This window comes from Oncorhynchus masou, chromosome 11, assembly GCF_036934945.1.
Source record: "Oncorhynchus masou masou isolate Uvic2021 chromosome 11, UVic_Omas_1.1, whole genome shotgun sequence".
NCBI lineage: Eukaryota > Metazoa > Chordata > Actinopteri > Salmoniformes > Salmonidae > Oncorhynchus > Oncorhynchus masou.
The window spans coordinates 27163573-27183212 of NC_088222.1; the positions used below are offsets into that span (position 1 = coordinate 27163573).

At 41.9% G+C, this 19640-nt stretch overlaps 1 protein-coding gene across 5 annotated transcripts; it reads right to left on the reverse strand.

The window, feature by feature from the left end:
• Window positions 1–64: 64 nt before the first annotated feature.
• On the reverse strand, window positions 65–18588 carry aifm1 (apoptosis inducing factor mitochondrion associated 1). Of its 5 annotated transcripts, XM_064977960.1 has the most exons (22): window positions 18339–18588; window positions 17147–17277; window positions 16069–16177; window positions 15932–15958; window positions 11202–11264; window positions 11016–11081; window positions 10838–10912; window positions 10678–10731; window positions 10504–10569; window positions 10322–10393; window positions 9709–9857; window positions 9386–9516; window positions 9205–9295; window positions 8745–8829; window positions 8552–8628; window positions 6434–6542; window positions 2546–2653; window positions 2142–2371; window positions 1762–1904; window positions 1545–1669; window positions 739–932; window positions 65–617 (listed from the first exon to the last, which is right to left on the reverse strand). In XM_064977960.1, the coding sequence occupies exons 1-22, from the start codon at window positions 18424–18426 to the stop codon at window positions 546–548; spliced, it is 2265 nt and encodes a 754-aa protein (XP_064834032.1). In that variant the 5' UTR covers window positions 18427–18588; the 3' UTR covers window positions 65–545. The 5 variants fall into 5 exon arrangements, with proteins under 5 accessions (XP_064834032.1, XP_064834033.1, XP_064834034.1 ...); XM_064977961.1 differs by lacking the exon at window positions 10678–10731; XM_064977962.1 differs by lacking the exons at window positions 10504–10569; window positions 10678–10731; window positions 10838–10912; window positions 11016–11081; window positions 11202–11264 and having other exon boundaries at window positions 18339–18586.
• Between the last annotated feature and the right edge of the window lie 1052 nt (window positions 18589–19640).

A 19640-nucleotide genomic window follows, 5' to 3' on the forward strand; every position in this document is an offset into this window, starting at 1 on the left:
TCAAGGGACTTTAGTGCTTACAGTGATAACATCTTAGGAAATAAAAATGCAAATGGTAGGATAATTTCAATTTAAAAACATGTTTATTGCAGCCTTTAACAATAGGAGCTGCTCTGATCACACTGAAAAACAACCTCTATGTACCAGTATGTTGTCAGGCTTGCACACAGTCACCTGTATTCCCGGGATGGACAATTTCACCTTGATCACAAAACGCAACAGAATAGATCTGGGGATATGGGGGCGGCATTCATTCTATATAGAATGATTAGACTGATCGACATTGGGAATATTTCTACTCACCATCTTGAATAGAAAATAAGAAAAAAACATGCATGTGATAGAAATTACAAACATGACAATATTCCAGCGACATTAAAATGTACAGAGTTGATTTGTGTCCAGAGATTCTCCCTTTTCAAGTGCATCATCATAGTGGGGTCTGCCAAAGCCTGGCGATGACTGTGAAAGTTCAAAGCCTTTATGAGTAGTGACAGCACACGTCTCTCCCAGCATAGGCTCAGCCTCCCCAGAGGAGAGAAGACTCAGTCGTCGTGAATGTTGAAGAGCTTAGCCACTTCATTCAGATCGGCATGTTCCTCTCCATCTTTGATGATCTGCAAAGACAAGAATGCAAAGCAGTCTATATTTAACTGCGTTCAACATCACTTAAGTGACATGGAGCGGGTTAAAGAACCGAGAAAATATGTATCCTCTGACATTTGTGACAGTTCTCACCTTCCTTGCAACAGGCATTCTGTTGAACACGTTCCACAGGATAATGCCCACCACCACTTTGTCTCGCAGATAGAAGATCACTCCTTTCCCGTAGTTGTCCTTCTGCTCGGGTACTGGAGGGGGTTCAGGGGTGGAGGAGGCTACAGGGCTACTGGCCGTCCCCTCAGTCTCACTCTCCGAACGGATTCCAGTTCCTATCGGGATAGGAAAGACGCTCAGTCTGTCTTTGAAACAATTGTTGTTGGGGGGGGGGTTTAAAAGTTGAGTTGATTTGTAAAACAGAGGACCTTCTGTAGAATCAACTTCTGTAGTTGTCGGCACGTGCTTTGTAGACAACAGGTGTGGACTAACAGTGAAATGCTTACTTACAGGCCCTTCCCAACAATGCAGATATGAAAAAATAAAAAATGATACCGCGAGGAATGATTGCACAATGAGCAACGATAACTTGGCTATATACACAGGGTAATAGTACCGAGTCAATGTTCAGAGGTAGATATGTACATATAGGTAGGTGTAAAGTGACTAGGCAACAGGATAGATAATAAACAGTAGCAACAACGTATGTTATGAGTCAAAAGAGTTCATGCAAAAAGGGTCAATGCAGATAGTCCGGGTAGCTATTTAACTAACTATTTAGCTGTCTTATGGCTTGGGGGTAGAAGCTCTTCAGGGTCCTGTTGGTTCCAGACTTGGTGCATCGGTACCACTTGCAGTGTAGTAGCAGAGAAAACAGTCTAGAACTTGGGTGGATGGAATCTGACAATTATGTTGACTGTAAATCAGTATAATGTGGATGGTTATACCTGACTTCTCTGTGGCAGCTTTGGGGGTGTCCTTAGCAGTGGCTTTGGCAAACACTCCAACCGTTGGAAGGCTACTGTCTACTATCCCAATGGCCTCATAGCCTACATCAGGCCCCAGGTCACTCCTGTGGGACAAAATAGGACATGAGATACAAGGTTAGAGGAGAGGGAGCCACTGGCGACTATTGACAAGGAAACTGAATGATATGACTCGTACCAGAACATGGACTGATGCCAGTAGGGCTTATTGGCTCCCGTCATGTTCTCTCCAGCCAGCCGGCCACTCACGACTGCATGGTCATGGTGCTCCACTCGCCTGCGGCCCAGTCTGATGTCATAGAAGCACGCTGCATCACCTGCCTGTAAACAGAGGACACCAAGGATCACAACAGTGGCCTACATTGTCATGACACATCGGTAATAAATGACCACACTTTTTAGTTTATAGTTTCCTTGTGCTTAAAAATGAGAGTAAAGGATGCATATCTTATTATATGTTCTCAATCTTTCAATGGGGGAGCTCTTCTTTACTGAGAATTGACCTTTCAGAAGAAAATGAAGTAGGAGCCGAAGACAACCACTTGAATTTGCACTTACCACCCATATATTGGACCGAGCCTGCAGTTCTGCGTTGACCCGAAAGCCCCCAAAGTCAGAGTCTACCTCCAGACCTGCTGACTTGGCCAGCTCTACGCTGGGCTCCAGCCCAACAGCTGCAACAATATGGTCCGTCTTCACCACACGACCATCCTTCAGTTTGATCTCCACTTTACCATCTTTGAAGCTCACAGCTTTTACCAACGCTTCTGTGATGACCGCCACTCCCTCTGTAAAAGGTGAAAGATGAATTTCGGTATAAATAACTTACTTAAAAGAAGTATCAACCAGGCGAGGTTGGCAATGGCTGCCTCAGTCATTTCCACAGGGGAGAAGAAACTGCCATATACAGTCCATTAGTGAAACAAACAAGTAATAGAGATTAAGAGGTTTCCCCTCCTTACCGCTCTTGACTTTGGCTGTTGTCCAGTTGCTTAGATACTCCGGCAGCACCTTTCCCATGTTGCCCTTCTCCGGGAACATCTGGATTACCTCCAGGTCAGAATCAGCAGCTGGGAGAAGGATGGACAGAGACACATTACAAAAGGGGCATTTCACTGTGGTGAATGTTGGTTCAGTTATAGTGTCAAATTAATTGGAAAAACACATGTTTGAAAATTTGGGCCATAGACACATCCTATGTGTTTTAATCAAATCAATTATATGCACTGAGCTTGTCTGATACTTTAAGTGAACTGTTGATGAAATAATTAAGTCACACAAATGAATAGAGGGAGTTCGACCACAATTGATTTGAATGTGCCTGGCACAGACTTGCTGTGTTATTTTTTTTTACTTTTTTAAAGACTGCGAGGGACTGTGCGACAAGCATCCGTTCTCTCTCTGTCCTCCCTGCTGCAGCGACCACCACAAAACATCAACTGTGTGCCTTGTACCGTTGTGTTACCGAAATCTCTCATTTGTCTTTGACAAACATTCCCTATCGAATGCACGTGACCAATAGGGCCAATAGAATATTATTAGCACATCAATAAATTGGTTATAAACAAACTCTGAACACTGTAACAACAAAATGGATGCAGAGGACGTGACAAATAAACTCGCAACGGGGGAATGTTTACTGGTTGCTCAGGAGGTAAAGGGGAAGTCTGAAGAGTGGAGAACATTTTACTAGTTGTGGAAAATACTGGAGATCAAGAAAATGAAGGTATGGAGCAAGAGCTGCGTGGATATTACGTGCGCGAAACAAGTGCTGTTAGATTACAATATTTTTTCCTGACCGTTTGGAACCACATAAACACAAAAATTGTAAGTGTACTTGAGAGAGTGTTGTAATTTTTGTTTTGCTTTTTGTAAAGTCTTTATTACAGAAAAGACTAAAAACAGTCACATTCATCTGTTAATGCAATTTCCGAAATGGAACGGTTTAGGCCTATTTATTGTTCATGCTAATTATTCAATGGTTGCTTTTTTATTTTATTTTTAAACAAAATGCTTGATTGCATTTCATATCATGAATGACTCCTATGCTGTGTGATGACATGAACAAATTAATGATTGATTCAGTAGCCTATATAAAAAAGTATTGAAAGGTGTTTAATTGCCATATTGTAATTACTTCGCCGCCATGGCCTATTTATTGCCTTAACTCCCTTATTTGCACTCACTGTATATATACTTTTTTCCCTACTGTATTATTGACTATGTTTTGTTCATTCCATGTATAACTGTTGTTGTATGTGTCGAACTGCTATGCTTTATCTTGGCCAGATCGCAGTTGCAAATGAGAACTTGTTCTCAACTAGCTTACCTGGTTAAATAAAGCTGAATTGAAAAAATAAAATAAAGCTATTAAGACTAAACAGGACACGCTCTTAGGCCTATAGCTTGATGATGGAATACAAGGCTCGTAAACCGAGTAATAACATTACTTATTGATCATCATAATAGTAATAATAACAATAAGGAGATCAAGGAAAAGGGAGGGTTATCATAATAAACATAATTTGACCATTTTGAACAGCGTAAACACTAAATAACAATAATACCATGGTCCAACGAAAAAAAGTATAAAGCCTTTATTACAGCATAGGAAAGATTAAAAAACAGCCACATTTGTGAAATTGTTGCTTGAGGCTTGGTGCTCACGGAATCAGTAGGCTATTAAACAAGCACCCAAACAGGATGTCTTATTTCTGTAGATACAGTGCATTCGGAAAGTATTCAGACCCCTTTACTTTTGACATTTTGTTACAGCCTTATTCTAAAATGTATTAAATCATTTTATTTCTTCATCAATCTACACACCTTATAATGACAAAGAAAAAACAGGTTTACAGGTTTAAAAACACGTGCACATTTACTTTAAAAAAAATACAAAAACTGACCACTCAGTACTTTGTTGAAGCACCTTTGGCCATGATTACAGCCGAGTCTTGTTTTTTTAAATATATTTATTTACCTTTATTTAACCAGGCAAGTCAGTTAAAGAACAAATTCGTATTTACAATGACTGCCTAGGAACAGTGGGTTAACTGCATTGTTCAGAACGACAGATTTTTACCTTGTCAGCTCAGGGATTCGATCTAGCAACCTTTCGGTCACTAGCCCAGTGCTCTAACCACTAGGCTACCTGCCACCCCATATAATACCGAAAGCTTGGCACACCTGTATTTGGGGAGTTTCTCCAATTCTTCTCAAGCTCTATCGGGTTGGATGGGGAGCTTGCTGCACAGCTATTTTCAGGTCTCTCCAGAGATGTTCGATCAGGTTCAAGTCCGGGTTCTTAGCTGGGCCACTCAAGGACATTCAGAGGCTTGACCCAAAGCCACTCCTTTGTGGTCTTGGCTGTGTGCTTAGGGTCATTGTCCTCGTGGAAGGTGAACCTTTGCCACAGTCTGAGGTCCTGAGCGCTCTGGAGTAGGTTTTCATCAAGGATGTCTGTACTCTGTTCATCTTTCCCTCGATCCTGATTAGTCTCCCAGTCCCTGCAAAACATCCCCACAGCACCATGCTTGACCGTAAGGATGGTGCCAGCTTTCCTCCAGACATAACGCTTCGCATTCAGGCCAAAGGTTCAATCTTGGTTTCATCAGACCTTTTACTGAGGAGTGGCTTCAGTCTGGCCACTACCATAAAGACATGACTGGTTGAGTGCTGCAGAGATGGTTGTCCTTCTGGAAGGGTCTCCAATCTCCACAGAGGAACTTCTTAGCCACCTCTCTGACCAAGGCCCTTCTCCCTAGATTGCTCAGTTTGGCCGGGTGGCCAGCTATAGGAAGAGTCTTGGTGGTTCCAAACTTCTTCCATTTAAGAATGGAGGAGGTCACTGTGTTCTTGGGGACCTTCAACACTGTAGACATTTGTTGTTACCTCCCCAGATCTGTGCCTCGACACAATCCCATCTCCGCGCTTTACAGACAATTTCTTCGACCTCATGACTTCGTTTTTGTTTTGACATTCATGGTCAACTGAGGGACAGGTGTGTGCCTGTCCAAATCATGTCCAATCAATTAAATGTATTGCTGGTGGACTCCAATCAAGTTGTAGAAACATTTCAAGGATGATCAATGGAAACTGGATGCACCTGAGCTCAATTGAGTCTTATAGCAAAGGGTCTGAATACGATATTTAATGATTATTTTTAGACATTTGCAACATTTCTAAAAACCTGTTTTTGCTCTGTCATTATGAGGTATTGTAATGAGAAAAAAAATGTAATCAATTTTAGAACAAGGCTGTAAAGTAACAATGTAGAAAAAGGGGTAGGAATACTTTCCAAATGCACTGGATAAAGAAATGATTTATAAAACAAGGCACATTTAACAGTTAGGCAATTGATTATCAAACTAATTAAATTGTTTTCCTCTCTCCTCACTTTTCTTAAGACAATTAAGACCAGGGCAGTTTTCTCATCTCCCAACTCTGCTGCTGCATTGTTCTTAACATCAATATGCTGGTTAACTTTGTTATTATGCACATAGCAACATGGTCTAGGAAATGGTGCCAATTCAACAGCGCACTAATGTGTTTCAGAATTGCGGACAGCGACCACTATCCAACGCAGGAGAACGCGCATTTGTTATAAAATTATATTTTATTTGTGTTGCACCAACGATCTCACATAATATAACCACAGTATACAATTTTAGTTTCACATGTATGAGACTGATGGATTGTGCCATCTCCACGGTCTCCCGAATGGATAAGTCCACTGTGAGAGGTGCGAATCAGACAGGTGTCTTGTACACTATGAAATCTTGGTCGACCAATAGCCTATCAACCAAACAATCGACCAGTGGACAAAATGGGGTCAGCCCTACTTAACTTACATCTCCTGCCCAGGGCACAGGCCAGCTCACTCCCCAAGAAACCTCCTCCAATGATGGTGATGGATTTGGTGTCTCTGGAGACCTTATCCAAAGCTTTGAAATCTTCAACCTAGGGATGACATCAAGTATTCCCTGTCAATGATAGCAAGTAACTACAAGTATTCCCTGTCAAAAAAAACATACTTGCTGGCACTTATCTAAACCATCATTTATTTTGAATGATCGACATCACTATAGTTTTTTGCAAAACAGGAAGTACATGACATAACTCAGGGCTCCATTGTAACAAACCTAACGCAATGGTAAATCGAAGTGCAGGGGGTAGCGCTATAGGTTCAGGGGTGTCAGAAATATTTTTACTAATTTCACCATCAGTTATCGATGCACTTGCTGGCGTTGGCGCGAAAGGGATAGGTTTTGATGAATTAAACGATTTGTGGTTGCTTCAAGTTCTGTATTGCCTTGGAATCAACTCCAATGTTAGTCCGTTATAGTTTGTTAAATGGCTTACAGAAACAAAAATAAAATGTAGACCCATCTTTGATAAATAGGTTAACTTGAACCCATTTGCAGTCCATTGTTCTAAGTAATTGCATGGCTTCATTCGCATTCACACTGATACAGCGGCTAGGCCTACTGTAAATTAATTATTGATAAAGGCCTAAAAAGAGAAGGAATAATTCGAAACAAGTTCTAAACAAAAACAACCTGTTTTAAATAGGCTGTCACACTTACAGGCACCATCATTTCTCCTTGTGGGCATATAATATTAAAATGACAGACTATGGAGAGTTTAACACTTATCCAAAATTTTCACAGTAGCTGGACAAAGATCCAATATAAATAGCAAAGGATAATGTCATTATACTGCTCCCAAATATGCCTGTTTTTTTAATGACCATAATCGGAACCATCTAACAGGTCAGATCTCCAGAAGTTGCATTGCAAGAGCGCTATGGACATGGTCAACATAAAACCAGGAAGGTCAATTATTCTAACAAGTTTGGTTGGAATTAAATTAAATGAAAAAGCAATATGTTGTTTTTTTAAACAATAAATGTAAAGATAACATAAAAATCGACAGGTTAAAAATACAGGCATTGCTGTTGAACCAGCCTTCATTATTGCAGGCCTAAGGGGGGGCTTGGGTTTTTAACGTATGAAACGGGAAAACAAGCCTTTTACAGGTTACAGATAACTTCAACATTTGAGGTTCACCGGTATTCACCAAGGTTCTCATCTCGTTTCATGATAGGCATAGACATGTAGCCTGCATCATGGAGGGGGTTTTACGCACGTCCAAAACGGGACCTACATGACTAAAATAATGTGGGCCTGCCTACAATGCATAGATAAAAAGGTAATGTCAGCTCAGTTTTACTCCTCTCAAACTTGATATTTTAAGAAAGCTTTGATCATGATTTATTTCCAAGCTGTCTCAGAAGCCAAAACCTTTATCGACAGTCTAGACTACTTTGTATTTCTAAATACAAAGTATACAGAGGCACCAAAAGCACATTTGCCTACTCTTGTTCCATGTTCATATGGGCAGTGTGCTTCATGGCTAGATAGGCTGCGTTTGAGGTCAAAATTCATGCCATAACCAACTGCGTTATCAATAAAAACCAGCATTTGGTTGGTCTTAAATATCCCCATCAGTACTGCCTGAAATTAGCACTTAAGGACACTGACATATTTTCACCCCACCCAATTTATAAGACAGATAAATTGCCAAACCTGGCGTTAGGGCTGGAAAATGCCAGCGCGACTGTTTGCAATTTCATAATGGAAAAACGAACGTGCGTTTGACACTAGCGCCACCTTAACTCCAGCCCGAAAATAGAGCCCCCAGGCTTGTGATGCATTAACACCAGATCACATCAATCAAGCAAAGGCTCTCCCTGGTGGCTCTCCTTACAGATGGAACATGTCTAAGTTATGACTTGGAAGTCCCTGAAGATGACTAAAATAATTGCCCCTTCTTAACATTGTAAAGGACCTAGCTTCAGCATGTTTTATTGTCATGTCAATGGTACCAAACACAAAATTAATGAATCATCGTCTTGTGGCTTCTGCCCACACCTTTTAGAACATTGATTCTTGAGGCAATGTGTTTACCTTTCTAAACAGTGTAGTCCTCTTTGTCACCTCTTCTCCAGCTCGCTCAATCACTTGCAGATTCCTTGGGATTCCACCTTAAGAAAAAAGCTCATATTAATTACTGCTCAGTCCTAGCCTGTTGTGAATGTCGCACACAAATCAGCAGCTAAACAGGATGCGCTCAATGAACTGGATTTTCACCATGGTTTACCTGTGGCAATCAGGCACTTATCATAGGAGATCTCTGTGTCGTCACTCAGTGTCACTTTGTTGCCCCTCACGTCCATGTGCACCACCTGAAGAAGATTAGGGAAGGTTTGATAAAAATGTGATATTAGGACAACATGCTCATCACTCACAGATTATTCTTCATGGAGGTTGGGTGCTGGATTTGCATTAGTAAAATACATTGAGTGAAATGGACAGCACTCTAAGGATACAGTTGAATAATTTATTCACCAATAAATCATTCACCAATAATTTAATTATTAAAGATTATCCTTGGAGTGCTGTCCATTGCAATCTCCAAGAAGGTTTGATAAATCCTTTTACTAAATCGGAATAAGTTTGGAAAAGATAGTATAACTAATGAAATGTTAGCAAATTCTTCAATTATATAGAATATAGCTCAAGACCAGAATACTATGCTATAAAAACAAACAAGCACCAACCTTTTTCCCAGTGAGCACAGCCACTCCTCCATTCTCCACTTTCTCCAAATCCTGAGGACTAACATAGAATGAGGGAGGCTGGAAGTAGATGCTGAAAACCAGAAATAAACATGCATTAATACAAGAATATTGCACATGTTGATTGTGTTCTGTTAACATGTGAGCACACACACACACACACCTCCTCTCCTTGCCATTCCACTGTTTGAAGCGCAGGGTGTCAACCACACTGGGGTCATCAGAGAACCACAGCTCCTTGGAGAGAGGAGGCCTCATGTATGGAAGGTCTGGTTCATCAGTGATAATCAATACCTGTGGATAGATAAAAAGAAAAATAGATTTTGGTTAAGGAGCTAAAATAGATTAGTTATGGTCTAAAGAAATCAACATGAGGTAGGACTGCAATTAATCTGCAAAACTCATACCATAATGAGCCTACTATCATAACACAGCTTGCTAAGTTCTTGGTCACTCCATAGATCAACAACAGAGAGGCCCACTAACCCTGGCTCCTGGGTCCCTGGCCCTGATGGAGCGTGCTGCAGCGAAGGAGGCCGTGCCTCCGCCAATCAAGAGGTAGGGGGCGTGTGAGGGAAACTCTACAGGGGTAGATGCAGGGACCTCTGCAGGTGCAACAGTTGCAGGTTCCGCAGCTGGGACAGCAAATAGGTAAAATCACTGCCTGGTCTGATACTGTGGACTCAGAGGTAGACCCCAAGCATGCTCCATCCTGCTGTACAATAGAAAACCTCAAGTCTAAAAACACCAGAACCATGTGTAGGAGATTATCATTTAGCCGTACAGTGACCATTGCACATGTAACCTTAAAAAGGAAAGGAGATTCAAATGGAGTTAAGGGAAAACAAAAGAAGTAAAATTGTTATCCATCCATGTGAGAGCTTTATCACTTAGCATAAACAGGATCCAAACATAGACAACAAGTAACCTTAACTGGGAAGGAGAAAATGAAATCAACGTAACCATAAACAGAAAATGAATAAAGAAATAAAAAGGAGATGTGTTAGAAGTAACCATATCGTGTTTACAGAAAATCCCATAGTGCTGTGTTGTCTGTCTGCCCCCTCCCACTCCAGCAGAGGTTGGACTCAGGTCTTACCACTCTCTTGCTCTGTCGTAGTTTGCGGCTCCGCTGTTTCTGCAGGAAGGCTTCCTGCTACTGGTGTTGGTTCTGTTAGTATAACCGAAGCGTTAGGCAATTGGGAAAAAAATTCTGAAAAATCTATTTTGATCATTGAGAAATATGGGATCATTTTCCCATGCACTGGTCTGAGTGCTTACCACTCTTCACAACGGGAGCAGGAGGCTCTTCTGTAACCTCTATGGGGGACGGTTCCATTGAAGGTTCTGTTTAGCACAATGGCATTTTAAAAATGTAACGGCTTATTCATTATGCTAATAGTGACTTCACAAAAAATAAATAAAGACTTCATCTTCATTGGCCAAAGCTCTTACCAATCAGAGCTGGTGCACTTGGCTGCTCCACTGCTTCTTCTGAGACAGATCTAGCTACAAGTGTTGCTTCTGTTAGCATGGGTCCTAAATTATTATTATTAACTCTATTTCAACTAAAATAAAAATGAACAATGATTTATTCCACGAAGTCAGATCTTACCACTCTTAACTACTGGATCAGCATCAGGCGTCCCTACTGATTCTTCAGGAGCTGGTTCTACCACCGATTCAGGTGCTGTTGAGGGTAATCCATAGTCCATGATTATAGGGTGAACTCCACATCAAAAACCTATGGGAGTGGAAGGCCTGCTTTCTTCATCCATGCAACCATGCCTTACCAATCTCAGCCTCTGGTGTGGTGGGAGGATCCTCTTGTTCCACTGCAGCAACTTCAGGGGACACTTCTGTGTATTTGACCAACATTCTTTAAAAAAGTTCTGGGGGTCTATGATACTTACAGGCCAAACATTGATTTGACTAAAATGGGGAGTTTTCTTCTAGCAACTTTAAGCCATCACCCTCACCTTCGACAATAGGGGTTACTTCCGGAGTTTCCACAGGAGCATCTTCCGTAACAGGTGCAATCTCTGTTAGTAGGCATGACCGTAAAGGTTAAGGGGAGTGGTACAAAAATGCTTGAAAATGTGCTGCACTGGTTTTAGCTCTTCTCCATTTGATATGACGTAGGCAGCTTAACGGACTTCATAGAGGAGTTGACCGTAAAGGTGTGACCTGCCTCCCTCAATTAACACAACCAGAACATTAAGGCAAAACATAATGCAATACACACAAAATTCATTTTCAACAATATGTAATAAAAAATAAAAAAAAACAGAACATTCCCATAACATCTAGTAGTTATAACGGGAAAAGAAGCAGAGATTGGAAAGGCTGTGGTGTTAGTAAAGATGGTAAACTATTCAAATCAAACTTATTAAAGTTTGATTGATACAGAAAATGTGAGACAGGAGGAGATCCATAATCATGGACCTGTGGGCTCGGTATTGTGTCAACCAACAGATAGATAGCCGACAAACTCCAATGACGATGCCCCCACCAACATGTCCCATCCAATTACCACATCCTAGCTATACGTTTGAAATAGTACACATTACATTCAAGGACATGGTATGGTGGGGCATGTGAGCGGAGTTCCAGAACACATGTGCTGTCACAAAACAAGATTGGATGAGTACACATTGCACCCAGACAGTTGATCCAAGTTTGAGAAGACAAAAAAAAATAATTGCGGAATAGGAACAAAGTAGACAACAGGGAAATGTGCTGACGGGAGGTGAGCCACTTGAAGAGGGCGTTAAAACAGAGAAAGTCACATGCCACAGATAGAAGAGGTTTGACCAGAAACGGGCCCCATGCAACACTCAGGACAGGCAACTAGATAAGCTAGTTCTCAGTCTCTGAACTTAATCATCTCTATACACATAATGAGGTGTGAATGCGTTTGGAAGTTCCAGACGTGACGGAGGAATATACGTATATAAATAGCTATATATTCTATAGAACTTGTAGATATGTCCGTTGTTTCACAGGGGGCGGGTTCCTCTGGAGGTGGGGAGCTCTCCACCATAGCTGAAAGTTACACCTCGCTCTCGGCCCGCCGCTATAGGCTCTCCTCGCTCTCAGCCGCTATAGGCTCAGAGCTCTCCTCGCTCTCAGCCGCTATAGGCTCAGAGCTCTCCAGCCGCTATAGGCTCAGCCGCTCATAGGCTCAGAGCTCTCCTCGCTCTCAGCCGCTATAGGCTCAGAGCTCTCCTCGCTCTCAGCCGCTATAGGCTCAGAGCTCTCCTCGCTCTCAGCCGCTATAGGCTCAGAGCTCTCCTCGCTCTCAGCCGCTATAGGCTCAGAGCTCTCCTCGCTCTCAGCCGCTATAGGCTCAGAGCTCTCCTCGCTCTCAGCCGCTATAGGCTCAGAGCTCTCCTCGCTCTCAGCCGCTTATAGGTTGAGACCGAACCATGCACAGAGGTCTCTTCATGGTGAGAGATCACACGCAAACTCAACACAAATATGTATAGCTAAAGGCTTTCTACCCTGCAGCAACAGTTAAAGGATCAAGCTCAGCAAAGCAAAAGGCAGCCTGGTAAGTGCAAGATGATAGACAATGACGAGGTTGAACAAATGGAAAGCAGAAGCATGGTAGGTTGGTAGACAAAACTATAGTTTTCATGTGTTCGCTTTACTTTGAACACACAATTTACAAACTATTAATAACAGCCGAATTAGTGTTGCAAACAGAAGTGACATTGGTGTGATACCAGGGGTAAATGCTTTATAGAGTATTCATGTTTTCAGTGAAATCTTGCTCTGCCCACCAAACTTTAAAATCTGAAAAGTCACAAATAAAAACCGAACCATCCATGTAGATTAAAACGATATCCAACATAAGCATCCATGCCCCCTAGTGGTGCTTTTCCAGAGTTTGACAATAAACATCTAAATATGATATATACAGTACATTCGGAAAGCATTCAGTCCCCTTGACATTTTACACATTTTGTTACGTTACAGCCTTATTCTAAAATTTAATACATACAATATGTTCTCATCAATCTACACACAATACCCATAAAGACAAAGCGATAACATGTTTTTAGAAATGTTAGCTCATGTATTCAAAATAAAAGTATGCAGACCCTTTGCTATGAGACTCTAAATTGAGCTCAGGTGCATCCAGTTGCCATTGATCCTCGAATCAAATGTTATTTGTCACATGCGCCAAATACAACAGGTGAAATGCTTACTTACAAGCCCTTAACCAACAGTGAAGTTCAAGAAAGTTAAGAAAATATTGAATAAATAAAATAAAAAGTAACAGTACAACTACAAAACAATAACAAGGCTATATACAGGGAGCCTGGTACAGAGTAAATGTGCAGGGGCACAGGTTAATCGAGATCATTTGTAAATGTAGGTGGGGGTAAAGTGACTATGCATAGATGGTAAACAGCGAGTAACAGCAGTGTAAAAACAAAGGGGGGGGGGGGGGTGGCCATTTGATTTGCTGTTCAGCAGACTTATAGCTTGGGGATAGAAGATGTTTAAGGGGCCTTTTGGACCAACACCTGGCACTCCGGTACCGCTTGCCTTGCGGTAGCAGAGAGAAGTCTATGACTTGGGTGACTGGAGTCTGACAATTTTTGGGGCCTTCCTGACACCACCTGGTATATAGGTCGTAGATGGCAGGAAGCTTGACCCAAGTGTTGTACTGGGCTGTTCGCACTACCCTCTGTAGCGCCTTACTGTCAAGATACCGAGCAGTTGCCATACCAGGCGGTGATGCGACCAGTCAGGATGCTCTCGATGGTGCAGCTGTACAACTTTTTTGGATCTGTAGACCCATGAAAAATCTTTTCAGTCTCCTGAGGGGGAAAAGGTGTTGTCGTGCCCTCTTCACAACTGCCTTGGTGTGTTTGCACCATGATAATTGGTTGGTGATGGGGACACCAAAGAACTTCGAGAAACTCTCGAACCGCTCCACTACAGCCCCATAGATGTTAATGGGGGTCTGTTTGCCCCTCCTTTTCCTGTAGTCCACGATCATATCCTTTGTCTTGCTCACATTGAGGGAGAGGTTGTTGGCCTGGCACCACACTGATAGGTCTTTGACATCCTCCCTATAGGCTGTCTCATCATTGACGGTTATCAGGCTTGCCACTGTTGTGTCATCCTTAAGATGTTTCTACAACTTGGAGTCCACCTGTGGTGACATGATTTGGAAAAAAGGCACACCTGTCTATATACGGTCCCACAGTTGACAGTGTATCTCAGAGCAAAAACCAAGTCATGAGGTGGAAGGAATTGACAGTAGACATCAGAGACAGGATTGTGTTGAGGCACATATCTGGGGAAGGTACCAAAACATTTCTGCAGCATTGAAGATCCCCAAGAACAAAGTGTCCTCCAGCATTCTTAAATGGAAGAAGTTTGGAACCACCAAGACTCTTCCTAGAGCTGGCCGCCCAGCCAAACCGAGCAATCAAGGGAGAAGGACCTTGGTCAGGGGGGTGAACAAGAACCCGGTGGTCACTGACAGAGCTCCTCTGTTGAGAACCTTCCAGAAGGATGACAATCTCTGCAGCACTCCACCAATCACGCCTTTAAGGTAGAGTGGCCAGACGGAAGACACATGACAGCCCACTTCGGAGTTTGCCAAAAGGCACCTAAAGGACACTCAGACCATGAGAAACAAGATTCTCTAGTCTGATGTAATCACGATTTAACCCTTTGGCCTGAATGCCAAGCGTCACATCTGGAGGAAACCTGGCACTCTCCCTACGATGAAACATGCTGTGGGGATGTTTTTCAGCAGATGGGACTGGGAGAATATTCAGGATTGAGGGAAAGATGAACAGAGAGATCCTGGATGAAAACCTGCTTTCGAGTGCTCAGGACCTCAGACAGGGGCAAAGGTTCTCCTTCAAAGACAACGACACTTAGCACACAGCCAAGACAACTCAGGAGTGGCTTCGGGACAAATCTCTGAATGTCCTTGAGTGCCCTAGCCAGAGCCCAAACCCTATCGAACATGTCTAGAGAGACCTGAAAATAGCTGTGCAGCAACACTCCCCGTCCAACCTGACAGAGCTTGAGAGGATCTGCAGAGAAGAATGGGAGAAACTCCCCAAATACAGGTGTGCCAAGCTTGTAGCTTTATACCAAAGACTTGAGGCTGTAATCGCTGCCGAAAAGGTACTGAATTAAGGATCTGAATACTCATGTAAAATCAGTTTTTTTTTTATATATATATATATATCAAAATGTGCAAACATTTCTAAAAACCTGTTTTTGCTTTGTCATTATGGGGTATTATTATGTGTAGCTTGTGGGGGGGGGGGACAATTGAATCCATTTTAGAATAAGGCTGTATGGTATCAAAATTTGGAAAAAGTGAAGGGGTCTGAATACGTTCCGAATGCACTGTATAACTAGGCTTACGTGTTTTTCCTCTTAAGAAAAGTCCACAAATAATCCTTTATTCCAGGTTTTGAACAAGGGTTTATAAAATTTGTCGTAAAAAAAGGCTCAATGCCTAGCTAGAACGCACCGGGTCAAATTGAAGAATAATTTTGCTTTAATCTGAACTATACAACATAATTTAGCCTTTTATGATTCTCACCTGACCACTAATGTTATACCATCATGCACATTGTTACATAAAACAGAGAGACTACGTATTAATGTATGACATAAGGGTTGGGGACAGGATTGTTATCGGCAAGCAACTAAAAATTTTCACCTTGTGGAGTTTCAGCAGCTTGTTCGCCTGAAAGACAAGATGTACACCACATGAGTAATTTTGTTTAAATGTAAAGACCAAAAAATGCAGATGTGACTTTAGACTGCCAATGTGTGTTATGAATTGAACCTTCTCACCTGGGGCCTCTGTGATTGGTTGTTCTGGCACTACCTTATTTGGTCTGGAAGCAATTTCATTAATTCGTTCCTGATATCGCTCTTTGTCTCCTTTGATGGTGCGGTAAGCCTGTGAAGATACAAAACATTACATCTGTAAACCTCTTTTCGGGATTTTTCTGCCATTGAAATCCTTGGGCAGGACGCCTAAACTTTTTTTTTTTTTTTCCAAGATACCCATGTCCAAACAGTGTAAAAATAAATTTGCTTTCGGGATGGAAAAACACGCAGTATTTGTTCTTGAAATATAATCATTGAGAACTAACAAATCACCAAAATTGAAAGCTAGACAGTCAGGGAGAAGTGAAAATTACAAAAAACCATACATTTAACAGTATTGATTTTGTTATTATGTTTGAGCAAAATAACAGCATTCGCCATAGCAAAATGCATAGAATTGCAGGAAACTAGCAAAAACATTTTTTAAATGAAATCTTTTGTTTTTTTAATCTACGTCGCCAAAATGGGGGCATCTAAAATGTTATCTAAAATTCAGCCATGCTGACAGGCCCGACTACCTAGGCCCCTTTTTGACCCTACAACTCAGCCAAGTTCAAAACCAGAAGGTCCAACACACAGTATTTAAAGGCCTCTGTCAAAAGACATGTAATGAATGGGTGAATGAGGCAAGAGGGCAATGACAACAACTGTTCAATTCCATTGAATAAAGTCCATACATAATCATTAATAGGGTGACCCACACAGTTCTGGCCAAAACTCAGAAGACATCAAATGCAGACCAGACTTGAAATAACACCTTACGGTTTGAAGCCCTGATGACATTTTGACTGAACTAAAACGGTCATCAGCTACAAAGGTCAACGACCTATGGTGTCCAATATATTTTGCCCTACATGTTTTTTTAAAGCTAGCCTATAGCACTAAGCAGGTGCACGTGACAGTACCCTTTCACAACAAAGCATGATTCACAGTACTACAATCAAAATCCTTTGCATTCACATTGTGATTACACAAAATAATAATGCACTGAAACTAGTGTGCATTACTGAAAGAAATGGGCTGGACACTTATTACTTACATAAAATCCTCCACCTACACAGGTTGCTCCCACTAGGAGGTAGTACAAGTTGTTGTCCCCTCCACTCCCTGGAGTTCCTGAGGACATGTGGGCCTGTGGAACCAGTGGCAGTCTTCTCTCATTGTTCAACACTGAAATGAATCAAGGTGTGTGTTAAGTAAGCTGGGCTGGAGCAAAAGCCTGAACATATAGTAGCTGTCCAGGACTAGAGTTGAGGACTCCTGCTGTAGTGTTTTCCATTGGGCTAACTCAAATAGTACATTACTTTTCAGTGGATTAATGGTTATAAAGTAAAACAGAAATAGCCTGCATGTGACAAGTTATGACACTAGTCAATCATTCTGGTGATTTCATAGAGGTAGTTTAACATATCAGTTGAATCTGTTCTTTGTCTCACCATCTCAATAAGACCTTATCTGCAAAGAAAACCTGACTGGCTGATAATGATGCATGGCTCAATCAAACTAATACTTCCTAAAATACATATACACCTGATGGATGACCCAGTTTGACATTATAAACAGTCTGATATAAACGTTGTGTATATGCACCCGAGACCGTGTTACAAGCCAAGCCTCCCCCAAGTTATATAATTTGAATATTGCCCAAAATGTGAGAAACAAATTACCGAAGTTTCAAGTTCAGTAAGCCAGCTGAGCTAGATGTTAACTTTTTTCCTACAGAAAATATGTCACGATGGTCCAATAAAGTTGAGATGACGGTGCCCACCACGTAGCCACGGTGGACATGCTTTCTAGCAACGACCTTGGCGGAATACATGGCCATGGGGAGGTTGCGCCACAACAGTTATGATAAGACAGGGCCACGTCGGTTTAAATGCAAGAATATTTCATCCTAGTTAGCAGACATACCTGTGTGTTTCATTATCCACCATGCGAAATGGTGCTAACTAATCTAACGTTAGTAACTAGCTAGCCAACGTTAAATGTATGTCTAGTTAGCTAGCTAGCTACCTACCTATGACACTTAATTAACGTTAGCTAGCCGCATCTGTAGTTAGTGCATTTTACTGCACATTAACGTTACTGACTAGCTACCCTAGCAAAGTTATCAGACTGAAGTAGTTCATGTTTGACTTGGGGTGTAGTGTACAGTGAAACCGGCTAACAACTGCACAGTTTCAAAGTTGCACATGCTATCCAGGGCTCACCAAGCTGCTAACGTTACTTACATACTCCCCTTGCATTTTGCCGGCACAAAGTTGAAGAGGATCTGGCGAGTGGGGCTAACTTCTTCCACAGGTTTTTACACGTCCACATTTCGAGTTCACGACAGAGAAACCGCTAGCTACAAGCTAGATCTGTACAACAATGTCGTTGGCTCGCTTTTGCCAGAGACTCAAACAGCTAGTACCTCTGAAGTATAATTAGAACGGCTAGTACTTGCTACAAGGCCAGACAGAATTTTTTTTAGGTCATCTGATTCAAAAGCGTTTTTTGTCATCACGCAATGCCCGCCCATCTCACCATTTCATTGGTGGTTTACTTTACGTGTGCATGTTCTTTCGATGCACATTGGCTCACACTCATGTGTTCGAGCATATCAACAATTTCTCTGGTTTCAATTTTACGCAGTTAGTGTGCGCAAGACTGAGAAAGTAGGCTTGCTCTAATAAAGAGATTGTACAAAATAATGATTACAGCAAATACGGTTTAAAACTATGAGATCTGGTGCTAAAACCCCCAGTGTATTCTAAAACGAGAGCTGGAGAAGCATAACTGTCACTGAAAAATCAGTTGGTGCCATTTATTTATTACATTGTTTGGAACAATATTCAAGAAAAATATTGTCATGGCGTGAATTTAAACTGAATGTGTATATTAATTCGCGCATAATAATAATACTTTTTTTTTTTTTTTTTTTTTGTCACTTTACGAGATGTGTACCTGGGCAACATATGTTCTTATCATCATGATGCTTCTCAATCTGTCAACAATGTGGACACTGACTTTAAACGCCATCAGCCTGATCAGATCAGGCACATTTGCCAAATGTGGAGCATCCTAGTGAGGTTCTGGATCTGAACTTTTTGGTAGCTCATAGCAATTTATTTTCACCAGTTTGAATTAACATAGTGTAACGACCCTGGGTTTATAAGCGCGGAAATTGACGAGCAGGCACAGTCGATATCGCGCTAGAAGGTCGAGGGTTCGAGACCTGCTCCCCTGCTGTTTCATTACACTGGTGTCAGAAGGGATCGGACCTGGCATCCACGACAGTGCGTGTGCTTGGCTGGTGAGCGCGTTCCTGTAAGACGCAAACGAACGGGAGTCGCATGCTAGCGCGAGGACGCGCTCTTTGTAACGACCCTGGTTTTATAAACGCGATTTATACTGTACCGAACGAGTATGCTTTTGCAGCACAATCGATAGCGCGCCGGACCTCGGGCTCGAAGGTCGAGGGTTCGAGACCTGCTCCTTGCTCTTTCATTACAATAATGTGTAAAAACATCACTTCACCTTGCAGGATAGTG

Bases quoted from the DNA above. Each gene is read 5' to 3' on its own strand.
- aifm1 (XM_064977960.1), bottom strand. From the start codon at position 18,426: ATGTGGACGTGTAAAAACCTGTGGAAGAAGTTAGCCCCACTCGCCAGA. The intron at 11,082-11,201 runs GTGAGGGTGATG...TCAAATACACAG, and splicing joins AGTAACCCCTATTGTCGAAG to AAGTGTCCCCTGAAGTTGCT. The intron at 933-1,544 runs GTATAACCATCC...CTATCCCGATAG, and splicing joins AGCTGCCACAGAGAAGTCAG to GAACTGGAATCCGTTCGGAG.